This window comes from Physeter macrocephalus, chromosome 20 (genome assembly GCF_002837175.3).
Source record: "Physeter macrocephalus isolate SW-GA chromosome 20, ASM283717v5, whole genome shotgun sequence".
Classification (NCBI taxonomy): Eukaryota; Metazoa; Chordata; class Mammalia; order Artiodactyla; family Physeteridae; genus Physeter; species Physeter macrocephalus.
In genome coordinates, this window is record NC_041233.1 from 78,978,371 (window position 1) to 78,994,207 (window position 15,837).

The 15,837-nt window shown below is 44.1% G+C and overlaps 1 protein-coding gene across 3 annotated transcripts in view; it reads right to left on the reverse strand.

The window, feature by feature from the left end:
- LOC102991696 (disintegrin and metalloproteinase domain-containing protein 12) overlaps nucleotides 1–15,629 on the reverse strand; it is a 698,539-nt gene extending 682,910 nt beyond the window's left edge. For all 3 annotated transcript variants that reach the window (XM_055081255.1, XM_024121217.2, XM_024121215.2), the window contains exon 1: nucleotides 15,390–15,629. In XM_055081255.1, the coding sequence (XP_054937230.1) occupies nucleotides 15,390–15,629 (240 nt within the window). The remainder of the gene's footprint in view (nucleotides 1–15,389) is intronic.
- Nucleotides 15,630–15,837: the final 208 nt, after the last annotated feature.

A 15,837-nucleotide genomic window follows, 5' to 3' on the forward strand; every position in this document is an offset into this window, starting at 1 on the left:
TATCCCTTATCTGACTGCAAAGTGTGGGACTGTTCCCTTGTTAGGATCTGAAAAAAGATGCTACAGTTCAATCTCTGTGTCTCTCCTTGCTTCTCCTTCACTTTGGTTTTCAAGGGTGGTGTCTGGTGGGGTTCTAGTTTGAAAATGAGACAAATCAGGATGTAAAGAGGATAGATCATTTCAATCATTCCTCCTCTTGTGAGACTCACAGAGGAAGGCCTCCCCTGGCTGCCTAATGAGAAGTGATCTTGGGAGAGTTCACTCTTCATTTCCCCACCAGTGACTTCAGCCCCTGTCTGTTTACAGGGATAAATGGGAGCAGCAATGATGAAACATTTGGCTGGAGACTTTTATGTGAACATCAGGGGTGGGGGGAAAATAACACCATATTATAGGCATGTTAAATACCCAGTTACAAAGTCAGTAAAATTTACCATTGGAAGTGTCCAATTCCATGAGATTAAGTACATTCACCATGTTGAGCAACCATCACCATTCTCCATCTCCAGAGCTTTTTCATCTTCCCAAACTGAAACTCTGTCCCCATTAAACAATGCTTCTCCATTCCCCTCCTCCACCCAGCCCCTGGCAGCCACCATTCCACTTCCTGTCTCTGTGAAATTTAACTATTCCAGGCCCCTCAGAAAAATGAAGTCAAACAACATAATGTCCTTCTGGGCCTGGCTTATCTCAGTCAACACAAGGTCCTCGAGGTTCAGCCATGGTGCAGGTGGGCTGCCTTTCACTCTGTTGACAGGGTCCTTGGATGCACACAGTTTTTCACGCTGACGCAGCCCACCTTAGCCATCTTTTCATTCGTGGCCTGTGCTTTTGGTATTGCCATCTTGGATTTTTTAATGATTTTATCTGTGCGCTTGTGTTTTGTGTATAAACCCCGTGGGATGAGCATGCATGTGAACAGAAGGACGTGTGCCATGCGTGTGTTTGTTGATTTCCTTGCTGCCCCATTCACAGAAGGTGTTCTGGTGCTCCTTGATCACAGAATTCGGGCGAACCGACAATGCATGGGAGTTTAGAGAGATTCAAAGTGAATCAAAGTTAAGCGAATTTGTACCCCAAGATCAACTAAGCAGAAGGATGACAGCCCCGAGAGGCCATGCTTTCCACTGGAACCAGATTTGCTCCAAATGTAGGAAGAAGGCTATAGATTTCTGAAAACCACAAATGCCTGAGCAACTCTATTGAGACAGACTGGGACCTGGGATCTGGGACCCTTTGCTGCAGTGCTTGCACCTGAACAAACATCTTCTCAAGCAACAAAATACAAAGGAACCATAAGGGACTAAAAATAACTGCGTGCATACACAGTTGGGGCAAATTATGGACAAGATACAAAAAGACCAAAAACCCAACGGCCATTTCTGAAGAGCCGGGAGCAAAAGCAGGGTGTTGGGGGCAAAAGCAGGGTACTGCGCATGCCTGCTGCACTCAACACCACCAAACGGGGGGGCGGGGGGGGGCGGGGCAGACCACCTACGCTACCGCTCCAGCCTGACCTCTGGACACACCCCTACCCTCACTCCACATAAGGAACCAGCTCACCCCCCCTTAGGGACCAAGCAAGGGAACACGTTACTTGTTCTCACTCCCCCCTGCTGAAGCAGGGGCCCCAGTAAAGCCTTGCCTGAATTTCTTGTCTGGCCTCTGATCAATTTTGACTGATTACGGAGGCTAAGAACTCTGGTTGGTAACCCTACCATATCTGTTCTTACTCCTCTTGCATCCCTGTGTTAGCCAGCCGCTTACGCTGAAAATAATAGCATAGAAGGAAAGGAGAGATGGGCCCAACCCCAGTCCCCTTTCCTTTTGGTGCTTCCTTACTCATCAGTAAACCAAAGGTAGAGCGTGTTGGTAAAATATGATTACACCAAGGAATGAAATTAAAATCTGAATTGGTTTTTGCAGCGTTTCCGTTGTTCTAGTAAGAATAGATATATGAGACATTTCCCCCAAGAAGACATACAGATGGCCAGCAGGCACATGAAACGATGCTCAACATCACTAATTAGAGAAATGCAAACCAAAATTACGATGAGGTATCATCTCACACTGGTCAGAATGGCCATCATTAAAAAGTCTACAAATAATAAACCCTCCTACACTGTTGGTGGAAATGTAAATTGGTGGAGCCACTATGGAGAACAGTATGGAGGTTCCTTAAAAAACTAAAAATAGGGACTTCTCTGGTGGCGCAGTGGTTAAGAATCCGCCTGCCAATGCAGGGGACACGGGTTCGATCCCTAGTCCAGGAAGATCCCACATGCCGCAGAGCAACTAAGCCCGTGCACCACAACTACTGAGCCTGTGCTCTGGGGCCCGTGCTCTGCATCAAGAGAAGCCACCACAATGAGAAGCCCACGCGCTGCAACAAACAGTAGCCCCGCTTGCCACAACTAGAGAAAGCCGGTACACAGCAACAAAGACCCGATGCAGCCATAAATAAATAAATTAATTAATTAAAACTAAATATAGAGCTACCATATGATCCAGCAATACCACTCGTGGCATATATCCAGAGAAAATTCTAGTTCAAAAAGATACATGCACCCCAATGTTCATAGCAGCACTATTTACAATAGCCAAGACATGGAAGCAAATTACATGTCCATCAACAGATGAATGGATAAAGAAGATGTGGTATATATATACAATGGAATATTCCTTAGCCATAAAAAAGAATGAAATAATGCCATTTGCAGCAATATGGATGGACCAAGAGATTATCATATTAAGTGAAATGAGTCAGAGAAACACAAATATCATGATATCGCTTATATGCGGAATCAAAGAAAAGATACAAATGAACTTATTTACAAAACAGAAATGGACTCACAAACATAGAAAACAAATTTATGGTTACCAAAGGGGGGTACGATAAATTAGGAGTTTGGGATTAACATATACACACTACTATATATAAAATAGGTAAAGGAAAAGGACCTACTGTATGGCACAGGAAACTACTCAATATCTTGTAGTAACCTATAATGAAAAAAAAATCTGAAAAAGAATATATATATATGTATATAACTGAATCACTTTGATGTACACTTGAAACTAACACAACATTGTAAATTAACTATACTTCAAAACATTTTTTTAAAAAAGGAAAATATATGCATGGATGAGATTAAAAATTAAAATTGTATCATTTCAGTAATTCCACAGGTGAGTTAAATGTTTTAATATTTGTGTTAAAACTGAGATCACACAACATAAAGATGAACAGTAAAATTCATGGTAATAATTTAAATTTTTAGTTTTTCTTTACTTACACCAACTAAATAGCAAATAAGAACCATCGTAACAAATCAAGAGCAAGACCGTGGAAGAAAGGAAAAAGACTTACGTTAGAACCTTAAATGACTCTTATTCCTGTTTTTTTTAACATGGGGACCGCATGTTCATTTTGTTCTGGTCCCCTCAAATGACACAGCCAGACCTAAGTGAGTGGCCATTTACTGCAGAACTGTTGCATGGAAAGTCATCGTATTCTTGTGCCCTGTGTCTGAGAGCTGGCATGGTGGCACGCAGGCATCTGGAGCATTTGGAACAAATATCCAGGCATTTGTTCCCGGATATTACATCAACAGCGAGGAGCAAACAGTGTGGATCTGAGCCCTCCGCATCTCCCATGCACCGCGGGCCCCTCTGCATGTCCATCAACCGAGACCCAGTCCCTTTCACACCCCTGGCCTAACCCAGCACCACTGAAAGCAGCTAAGCTGGAGAAGCCAGCAGTGTCCAGAACTCATTAGTGAGGAGCGGAGCACACCTGTAGCTAAAATAATGAGTTTTGTGAAGTTTCTGTAAATGGAGGACTGGATCAGAGGCTCTGAGCCCTCCACAGGGTAGCCGCTTGAGGGCCCACCCTCTCGCCCCTGGTTGCAGTGGCTTTGCTGGGAAGAGGCTTCTTGTTCTCGATACAAAATGGCAAAAGCAACTTGTTGTGTGCTTTAAGAAAATCATGCCCCCATTTTGCCTTCAGCCCTGTTGGTTTCTCTGAAACATGATGATTCCTAAATCCTGGATGTTTTCCAAGATACTCCTTTTTGGAGCTGTCTCCAAGTCTCTTCTGGATGGAGAAGGGATATACATTAGACTCACATAGAGGAAATGAAACAATTTCTCTATTCGGAATTTGACTAATGCAAAGGGGAGTAAATGGAATGACCTCTATTTTGGAGCTTCATTTTGGCAATCTAGAGCTGACGTCTGTCTGTCAATCACTAAAATACGCGTGAATCTGGAAGCGAGCCTAACATATCCAATCAGAGGACGCTCTCTCTGCCACGCCCAAAGTCGTCAAACGTCACTCACTCCGGCCTCAGGTTTTCACCTAAAACACACTTCATGCACTCTTGGTCGTTCGTTCATCCATACATGTATCCCACAATGTTTCTTGAAGGTTGACCTGGTGCTGGGGACACAGTCGTGAGCTAGAACAGATTAGGGGCCCCTTTCCTTATGAAGCTGCTAGACAGAGGTTCACACCTATGTGCCTTCAATTCCAAGGGCTCCTATTATTTCCCTTTTTGCACAGATACAAAATTTTAAATACAGTATTGTAAGCAGAATACTCACATGTATCATACGTCCTCTTTCCTTGGAGTGCGAGCAGAACCTGTGAATACAACGGGCTATCACTTCTACAACTAAGTCATGTTACATGCAAAAGGGTTTTGCAGATTCAGTTAAGGTTGCTAATCAGTTGATGTGGAGTTAATCCAAGGTAGATCATACCAGGTGGGGCTGGCCTAATCAGGTGTGTTTTTTCAAGCAATCAGAGGGATTCAAAGCAACAGAGATTGTCCTGCTGGCCTTGAGGAAGCAAACAAACATGCTGTGAACTGCCTATGGCCGGAGCCACATGACAAGAACCTGAGGACAGCCTCTAGGAGCTGAGCATGTCAGTCAAGAGCCACCATGACAAGGGGGACTTCAGTCCTACAGCCACAAGGAACTGAAAGCTGACGATGACCCGGGATCTTGGAAGAGGACTCTGAGCTGCAGATGAGATCACAGCCACATCTGACACCTTGATTCAGCCTGGAAAGACCCTAAGCAGAGAGGCCAAAACTGTGTAATAATAAATAGGTCTTGTTTTATGCTACCAAGTATACGATCATTTGTTTTGCAGCAGTAGAAGAATAACACAGGTAGTATCTGCCAGATTGTTTTGTTTTTTTCTGATAGCCAATCAGAGCTGAAACTATGTATGAGCCTAAACTAAATTGATATTATCTCAGTCATAAGTAAATAAACAAGTTGCCTCAGTTAATTTATACAGAGTGAGCACTAGGAAACAAACATATTCCTTGGACTGCAGAATGCTGATTGATAATGCTGTGGACCACCATGCTGGGAAACACTGAAATATGTACTGTTTAATGTGACATGGCCCAATCTTGATGATCTGGCCTCTGCCAAGTATACTTGGTATATATATTAATAAAATATACTTGACAAGCAATGCTTTGACATAAGTTCCACTAAATTAGGAAAATTTTTAGCCATTATTTCTTCAAATATTTTTCCTACCCTCACCCCATCCCCACTCTTTCAGAGATTCTAATTATATGTGCCTTGGGTGTCTTGAGATCTCTCCCTCTCTTTTTTTCTCTCTGCAGTTAGAAATTTCACTGATCTTCTCTTCTATAGCATCCAATTTCCTGTTAATCCCATCTAGTGAAATCTCCGTTTCAGATAGTATTAAAGAATCATTTTTTTCTTCTCTATAAGTTCTATTTGGTTTATTTTTATATCAATTACTTCTCTTCCCATTGTGGTAATATCTTCCCTTAAATCCTTGACTTTAAGGGGAAAGAAATATATTTATAATATTTATAAGAGCTTTCTAAAAAGTCCTTGCTTGCTATTCCATCATCTCTCCTATTTATGGATCTGCTTCTATTAATCGTAATTCCTCCTGGTTAAAATCATACTTTCCTGCTTTGTCAAATACCTAGCAAGCTTTATCTGGATGCCAGATATTTTAAATTTTTTATCATTGCTTGATGGATTTTGTTGTAATCTTTTAAGGAATGTTAAACTTTGTTCTGGCCGGCAGTTAAACTACTTGTGAAACAGCTTGATTCTTCAAGAATTGTGTTTTAAATTGCTATAGGATGGACCTAAGACAGCCTTTACTCTAGGGCTGGTTTAGCAGACTTCCAAGGCAGAACCCTTCTAGAATCTCTACTGAATTTACCATACATTCAATGAGGTCTCTACATTCTGGATGGTGGGGAACTTCAATGATCCGTGGCCCTAAGTGAGCACTGAGAATTGTTCACCTGATAGCTTCCCAGTAACTGTTCTTCCCTTGCCAGTTGTTCTTTGGCCTTGTGAAGTTTCACAGCACAGATTGGTTTTCATCTGCAGACTCAAGGGAACCTGAAGGAAATGTCTGGAGCTCTTTCTCTGCCTGGCTCCCTCCTCTCAGGAACTACATCCTGTGAATTCTAGCCGCAGTTCTAGAGATTACTGAGTTCTGTTTAGGTTCTGCCTGCCTGTGCACCACCTAGAAGTTGCCATTCCAGCTGCCTGAAATGTCTTCCCCTTCTCCATTCTTACCCCACATTCTCACCCTCCCTGCTGGTCCTGAGAAACTCCCAATCTCCCGTGAAGCACATGCCCAGAGGTCTCCTCCCCTGTGCAGTCTCGTTGAGTTCTCTGGGTCTACAGCTCTCTGTAGACCCCCTGACTTGGCATTCATTGGCTGCCTCCCCGACCAGATGATGAGAAGGGGCCGGAACCCTGCCTTTTGCAACTCTGTGTCCCCGGCACCAAGCACAGTTCCTGGCACATAGTAGGTCCTTGATACTTTTTATAAAATGATCCAGCCCAATCTTTCCTCTTTTGTCCATCGGCTCCACTAGAAAGGGAAGAGAACTTGGGACAGCAGAAACAGAGGGCACTGAGAACCCATGTGGGACTTAGAAACCAGAAGAAGGTGCTTAATGAAAAAGCCACGGGAAGGAAAGATGCCTAAAGCAGAAGGAGAGAGTCAGTGGGCTCTCTACTGCCTCTTCCCACCTGATTCTGGCATGGTTTAGTTTCTCTAGGACCAGCTCTGAAGTCCCCTAGGTCCCCAGCTATTGCTGTCAGGACAAAAGCTGCGTCCCTCTCTTCTCCCCCAACACCTTGCAAGAAACACAACCGCAGAGGAGGATGTCACTAAGGTAGAAGCTCCCTCCTGCCGCTCCTGTGTCTCTGTGCAGCCTGCATCATCTATCTGGGCCTCGCAGAATTTTCTCTTTGGAAAAACAGGGCTCATGTGCCTCGCACAGCTGTAGTGAGGATCAATGAGGCAATTCAGGGACCAACCAACACAGTCCCCTTTGTTCCATCCCCATCTCAACTCTCCTTGCACAGAGTGGTCCAGCCACTCCGCTCTCTGATCATATCTCCCCCCACACCCCCGCCATGCCCCTTCACACCGGCTTTCTCAACACAGGCAATTCGCACGGGTTTCTTTGTCATTTTCTCTTTGGTTCATGCGGTTGGAAAATATCGGTCTGAAACTTCCAGATCAAGGTTTCAGACCTGTATCAGAATCACCTGGTTTTTATGTTAAAAACAGAGATTTTTGTACTTAGCCATAAAAAAGATGAGATAATGCCACTTGCAGTAATATGGATGGACCTAGAGATTGTCATACTAAGTAAGCAAGTCAGACAAAGACAAGTATCATATGATATCACTTATATGCTGTATCTTTAAAAAAATGATTCAAACGAACTTATTTGCAAAACAGAAACAGACTCACAGACATAGAAAACAAACTTATGGTTACCAAAGGGGAAGGGGGGGTAGGGATAAATTAGGAGTTTGGGATTAGCAGATACAAACTATTATATATAAAATAGATAAACAATAAGGTCCTACTGCATAGCTATATACTGAATATAGGGAACCATATTCAATATCTTATAATGGAAAAGGATACGAAACATATATATATATATATATATGGATAACTGAATCACTTCACTGTACGCCTGAAACTAACACATCGTAAATCAACTATAATTCAATTTTAAAAGAGAACATGTCACTCCTCTGCTTAAAACTCTCCAATGATTTCCCAATGTACTTAAAATAAAATCTAAGAGCTTCAAAATAAAAAAAAAAAGAACCAGAGATTTCTGGACCCCACCCTTTCCCAGAGCCCAGGGGTCTACATTCTTAGAAAGGTCTCTTGAGGATTCTGAAGGACACTAAAGTGTGAGGGCAATTCAATGCTTTATGAGGTGACAAACCCCATTCAGATCCTGGTAGGTGTTCAAGGGAGGGTACAACTTACATGAAAAAATGCCCTGTTAATACTTCCTGACTTAACCCTGGCTTTACCAGGCAGGAATCGGATGTGTGTGAACACACATTCTCAATAATCTCCTGTCAGATGGAATTTGCAGCTCACCACAGGACTGGGTGGGCTCTGAGTAGAATCTGTGCATTCAGCTCAAGGGCAACTCAGTGACTAACCTCTGAATTGCTCCGGGAATGGAGCCAAGGGTATAGGAGGTCATAAGTCCCCGTCCCCTGGCACTTTCAGTGAGGAGAAGCTAGGAAGGGGATGTTCACCCAGTTGAAACAGGACTTCTGGCACAGGGGCAGCATCCTCAAAGCACTGGTCACAGTTAGCTTGGGTCCAATCTTCATGCCATGTTCACCCAGTTGAAACAGGACTTCTGGCACAGGGGCAGCATCCTCAAAGCACTGGTCACAGTTAGCTTGGGCCGCATCTTCATGCCATGGCTCTGCTTCAAAGTTGGGGATGACAGAAAAAGGCACACTGGAACTTGAACACCAACAACGACTCACTTTTACGGAATGCTGCCTCCGTGCCAGGCCCGAGGCTCAGCCTTTATATAGAGCATCTCCCTGATTCCTCCCAGCAGCCCTAGAAGGAAGAGGTCACCATGGTTCCCATGAACACACATGAGGAAACTAAGGCTCAAAGAGGTCAGGAAACTTGCCAAGGTCACTCAGCTATCAAGACCCCAGAAAGACTCCATCCAGTGCCCCGGGTCTTGGTCACACCCCCCCTTTCATCTACCATCTCTCCTGCCTTGGTTTGGCTGACGCAGTCCCCCTCCCCACCCACGAACAATTTCCCGATGGAAGTTGGCCAAAATGATGTCAGATAGGTCTTAGGAGGCTTGGCTGTAAACATTCCAGATCAACTTGTACTTCTTCTTTCATAGACATTCACAGTGCAGTTAACGTGGAGACCTCAGTCACCAGGTGTGCTTCTTGACGTATCAAAACTCATCTCAGACCTCTGACCTCTTGTGCCTCTTCAGGACCTCGCCCCCTGGCGGCCAGCCTCCCACTGGCAGGAGCAGGGAGGGGCTGGTGTGGCAAATGGGCAGCGCTGATTCCCAAGGGCGGTCGCTCCATTTTGGCCTCTTGGATTCCCTCCTCCTGCATCTGGACAGAGGCTACCGGCCATCGCCAATGGATGAGTGTTGAAGCTTCTACGAGATTCCAGGAGGATCACCAAGTACACTCTCAGGTCTTACACATGAGGCAGAGGTTTCTGACCTGGTCATTGGGCGGCAAAGCTAATTGAAATATTTATTGTCCTTTGTGAAATGTCCTCTTCTCAGTCCTGACTCTGGAGGGCTCAGTGCCTTCCCTGCAGCCAGAGCCACCAGCATCTCCCAGGGAAAATACCACTCGGAGGCCAAGTCTTCAGAAAGAAAAGTGAAACTCAGAAGACTCTGATCTGGCTAAGTCTCTTCAGCTTGGTTTGGAAATAGGTAAACTGTTTTGCACCTTTTGATAATTGTGAGAAGACAGGGAATGTTTGTGTCACCTTCTGTTTGGTCTCAGTGACTTCTTTATTCCCTGAATAAAGTTATCTTGAAGCCCAAGCACTTAAAACTTGAGTGCTTTTATTTCATACTACCTAAGGGTTCACTTCAACCACTGGAAAACATTCATCGAAGCCCAGAGTGGCATTTCTCACCTCCAGTGGGACATCAAAACCACTTGGGCAGACACACCTACTTCCAGCCGTGATGGAGCAACCAGACAAAAGCTATGAAGCAACTGTTTCCAGACACTGGGCACAAGAAAAGCGGGCCTAGGAGGGGTAACCAGAGAGGTGAGCCCTACAATTGTCCCCATCTAGAAGCAGTTTCCAGGCTGTGTATTGGGAAGGGGACGCTCGAGAGACCCTGGGGTCTCACTGAGTGGACAGGGCAGGGGTGAGGATTCAGAGAGGCTGAGGTGACTAGAATTTGTGCAGCCAAATACCAAGGAATAGCAAGGAAAGAGAGTTTCTAGCAACCTGCCAGGGGGCCCACCAGTCTTTGGCCAAATACTCATTTGCACATGCTTAAGGGAAAACTGCCTGAAACCAGGAAAAGAACTGCCAGACAGTAGTAAGTTGGACACTTTCAGGACCTCACCCAGAGCTGGAAACAGGGCCAGTTTGTGTTCCCACTGGCCCTGATGGAAAAATCTCACATACATGGGACATTAAGTTGAGTCCTCACAAGGATCATGCCTTAATAGTGGGGCTGAACTATGGCAAACAGTATGGAGGTTCCTCAAAAAACTAAAAATAGAGTTACCATATGATTCATCAATTCCACTCCTGAGCACATATCCAGACAAAACTGTAATTTGAAAAGATACACGCACCCCTATGTCCACAGCAGCGCTATTCACAATAGCCAAGACACGGAAGCAACCTTAACATCCATCGACAGGTGAATATATATATGTGGTACATATATACGATGGAATACTACTCAGCCATAAAAAAGAATGAAATAATGCCATCTGCAGCAACATGGATGGACCTAGAGATTGTCATACTGAGTGAAGTCAGACAGAGAAAGACAAATACCATATGATATCACCAAATACCATATGATAACACTTATACGTGGAATCCAAAATATGACACAAATCCATCTGCGGCAACATGGATGGACCTAGAGATTACCATACTAAGTGAAGTAAGTCAGAAAAAGAAATACAAATACCATATGATAACACTTATACGTGGAATCCAAAATATGACACAAATGAACTTACCTACGAAACAGAAACAGACTCACAGACATAAAGAACAGACTTGTGGTTGCCAAGGGGGAAGGAGGCTGGGGGAGGGATGGAAGGGGAGTTTGGGGTGAGCAGATGCAAGCTCTTATATGTAGAATGGATAAACAACAAGGTCCTACTGTAGAGCACAGGCACCTATACTCAGTATTCTGTGATAAACCACGACGGAAAAGAATATGAAAAAGGATGTATATATATGTATAACTGAATCACTTTTTTGTACAGCAGAAATTAACACAACACTGTAAATCAACTCTACTTGAATAAAATAAACTTTAAAGATTAGTGGGCCTGAATTAGCCCGAGATCAGGGTTCCTCAGCCTCCACACTCCGGACACTTCCGGCTGAGCAGTTCTCTGTTCTGGGCGCAGGGGACTGTCCTGGGCGCTGCAGGATATTTAGCAGCATCCCTGGCCTCTCCCCAGTTGGTACCAGTAGCATCTTTCCTGAGCTGTCACAACCAAAAATGTCTGCAGACATTCCCGAGTATCCTCCGGGGTGTGGGTGAAGGGCAAAATCACCCATGATCGAGAAGCACTGCCCTTGACCAAAATCTGCCGAGGAGTAAGACTCAAAGGATCAAAGTGGTTTCAAGGAATGTAACCTCATGCCAGAACAAAGTTCAATGCTCTTTAAAGGAATACAGCAAAATCAAACACCCACTCTGGGTCACAAGGGCCTTGGCTGGGCCACAGGCATATGTAGCTTGTAAAGGTCACCACGAGAAAACAACCCAAATATCCACCGGCAGATGAACGGATCAAGAGAATGTAATGTATACATACTGGAATATTATTCGGCCTTAAAAAAGAAGGAGACCCTACCATTTGTGACAACATGAATGAAACTAGAGGACGTTATGCTAAGTGAAATTAACCAGTTACAGAAGGACAAATGGCATGATTTGTCCTGCATGACTCCACTCGTATGAAGTATAACAACTAAGCAAATTCATCGAAGCAGAAGATAAAATGGCGGTTGCAGGGGATGGGGGAGAGGGGGGGAGGGTGGAGCTGCTACTCGATGGTATAAGTCTTCAGTTATGCGAGAGGGATAAGCCCTAGAGCTTTCCTATACCACACAGAGCCTATGCTTAACAACGTGGTACTGTTACTTCAAAATACGTTAAGAAGACAGATCTCATGGTAAGTGTTTTTACCACCAAAAAACCAACACGCAAAAGAACACAAGGAAGTTTTTAGCAGTGATGGATATGTTTAGTACCTTGATTGTGGCGACGGTACTACGGGTGCGTGCATATGTCTAAACTCCTCAGAGGGTAGACGTTATCGAAAAGATAGATAAATATAAAAAAATAAAAGTTTGCCATGATTCTTCTATTCAGCCTGAATTAAGCAACACAGCCAAGTCCAAAAAAAAAAAAAAAAAAAAAAAAAAAAAAAAAGGAGGAGTAGGAAGGGGAGATGGAAACGATAGAGGTTTGGGGAAATGTTGAGAAGCACGGCTAAATGGTGATCACCAAATACAGAAACCTTCCCTGGTCCATCTAATGATTCAATGTGTTAGAAACTGTCACCTACGTGAAGACAGACGGGTGAGACTTGGCTGGCATGCCCCAGCCCACGCCTATCATCAGAATGGTCTCCGCGGTCAATTAACAGATATGCCCACTCACATTCCAACTCTGGGAGATGTGAGCACATCTCTGAATTCCACCTGGCTTCCCTTCTAACATCAGGGAAACTGTCCACGCGCTGCTTCATGGGGAATCTCAGAAGGTGGCCGCGCTGTTGACGGCAACCAGAACTGAAATGAAAAGCCATCTCCTTTGCCCACTTATGGTTATTTTGACGTCCGAAATTTATCAGGTATGTCTGCAGGAGGAGAAAGGCTCTGAACATACTGTGGTTTTAATAGTTTGGGGCGTTTTGGAGTCAGCAGGGATCAAGGCTTTGCAAACACGAAGAGCAGGATCTTCGGCCCCCTCCCCACCACCTGCTTCCAGTCCTCGCTGCCTTTCAGATGTGACAGTACATCTGCTTCTCATGCCTATTGCAAGGCAGTTTGAAGCAAGGGAACGAGTATGGCTGGACCATCCCTGGGCCAGAGTTAGGTCTGTCCCAGATGACAGGCAGCATCTCCAAGCATTAACACAGCTCAGGACTAAGGTCACAGTTTTAGAAAAGTGCCCGCCTTAGACTTTAAACTCATCTCAAATACATCTGTTTGTCTTCCTGAGGAGGACTTGAAATCCATAAGGTTTTTACAGAAACAAAATCTCCCAAACTCCCTCTTCCTGGAGAACCAGCCAGCTTCTTTAATCTAACACCTTTGTGCATTGAGAGTTCATCGCAGTGACCTTGCTCATTTTTCACCCCATCAGGTACTTTATGGTTAAAGCCCTGGCAGATTAACCAACGGCCTTGGAGCCTTCGAGAGAGAAGGGGTCACTGGGCCAAGTGTAACAGGACCCAGAGGCTGTTAATTGGGCTCTCGTCAGTTCAGCTTGGAAACTGAGCAAGGAAGCTGCCTTCTTGCTGGGTTTCCTAACCTAAATGGCTGACATGCCCCAGTGGGAATAACACGAAGAACAGTTCAATGGACGTGGAACATTTTAAAGTGAAATGTTTTTGCTACTAAAAGAACAGAGCTCGGAATTCAGAGGGATCCGGGGCGCAGATCCTATCTGAGTTTTCAAACTTGGCCTGCCCTTGAGTGGAGGAAGCAGGCCCTGCCTGGACCGCCTTTGAAATCACAGACAGTGAGGACTGTCCAGCTGACCAGGCTGATTGCTGTGGGTCTCAGACTCACTTGAACATAAGCCTTTAGACTCCAGGTTATACTCAAGCAGCAGGCACACAGCCTCAATTGTTGGCTGTATTTGGAAATGTGGCTTGGGGGGGAATTGAGTCACACAAAAAAAATGCTGTAGCTGCAACTGTCAGTATAATAGATGTTTTTTACAATCTCCTCCAAAGATGCACTTTTCCACACTGTTACCTTCAATGTTGCTATAGGAATATACAAAGCTTTATGCAAACCAAAACAAACAAACAAACAAAAGGAACACAAGAGCTGCTCTTTGCCATTGAGGGTTTTAAAATGGAGCCATGAACACTTTTTAAAAAATGCAAGCTGATATAATTCAACAAGTTTTTCTCTGTCTCTGGAGGACTGAAAAATAACCTCAGTGAAAATGATACAATGATAAAATTCTGTCCCCATCTGATTAATTCCTTGTGAATAATAACATCTCTGGTTTCCTTCAATTATATTCTAATTGCGCACCTCTTGCTCTGGTTGATTGGGCAACGAACCAATGAACAACTATTACTGAATTTAATTAACACCATTATTTCCGTGGCCTTTATATCTCTGTGGTGAACGTGGAAATTCACAATCCCAGGGCCCGCACTGGGAGAAGCCAGCCTTGAACCCTGCAGAACAGGTTCTGACATTGCTCTGGAATAAGAAAGCCCCGTGTGGGGAAAGAAAGACCTGGAGTTTTTGCCAGCATTCACGGGAAGCCTTTCCTAATAACAGCATAAGTATTCAGAAAGGTTGCCTTTCCATAAAACATTAGCAATTTGCATGTTACATTTATCAAAAGGGATGGGTAAGTGAGCTATATGGGAATCAATTACAATGTCATTCATAATTTAGTCCATGTACCATAAAGCAGTGATCAGATTTCATGTGTGTTTATCTTCCGAAGGATAACTGCCTGTGGCTTATTCTAGTTTTAGAATACAAACATGTTTCAGAGTAATGTGTTTATCTCACTTTGACATTCTAAATCTCCCAAGTTCTCCTTTTTCTCCCACAAAAAGTCATTTCTGCTTGAAAATAAGAGCTCACCCTCAAAAAAATACAAGCCCATTCTTACTGGTGTAACTTAAATCATTCTACTTTAACTTCATCAAGGCAAGTCATAGATATTCTCCTGCAAAACCCATCAGGAAACAAACAGGAATTTGTTTTTAAAAATAAATGATTGCAAATTTACAGAGCTAAGAATATTTAACTCCCAGAAATGCACCACAGTTTCTAAAGGTGGATACAAATTATCCAACTGTTTGGTGCACTATTAAATGTTGTAGATGCAGACATGTGTCACCTGTAAATTCGTTATCCACTATGCTCCCGGCCCCTCATATCTCAAAACCTGAAGTAAATTAAGAGATGAGAAAGTCTTTTCCAAATACCTCAGGAAAAACTACAAACCGACGATTTATCAGACCAGATAGAACATCTGACCTGTCTGTTTGATAAGCAACACTCCGTTTCTCTGAACGAGGTGTGTGCCCAAATTCAACCTTACCTCGTATCTGCTGGCTGGCTGCTCAGCTGTCTTCAGGCCTTGATACATATGGATGATACAAACTTTGGCTCTTCTCTGGGAGGGAAACCAGTTCCTCTTCACGAAATCCATGACCATCACATGGTTTTTCAACTCTGTACTAAACGTTTTGATCTGAAAAGTCCGGTGGACGGCTGCTTCCGCGTGGCGGGCAGCATACCCCTTCTGATGAGTTTTTGTAGAAATTCCAGACTGCTGCATGATACGCGGAATCCTGTGACTTCAGCGAGCGCGCCTGGCAAACACAATTTTCTTTGTTTAATCCAGGTATCGAGTGCAGCAGGAGGCACTTGCGAAGTGCCTGGGCTCGACCTCTCCCGGAGTTTTGCAGCTCCAGACCGAGTTGTCCTCGAACCCCAGCTGCAAAGAATATAGGATTTGCACGTGGGAAACTCGAGGGTGACCTTTA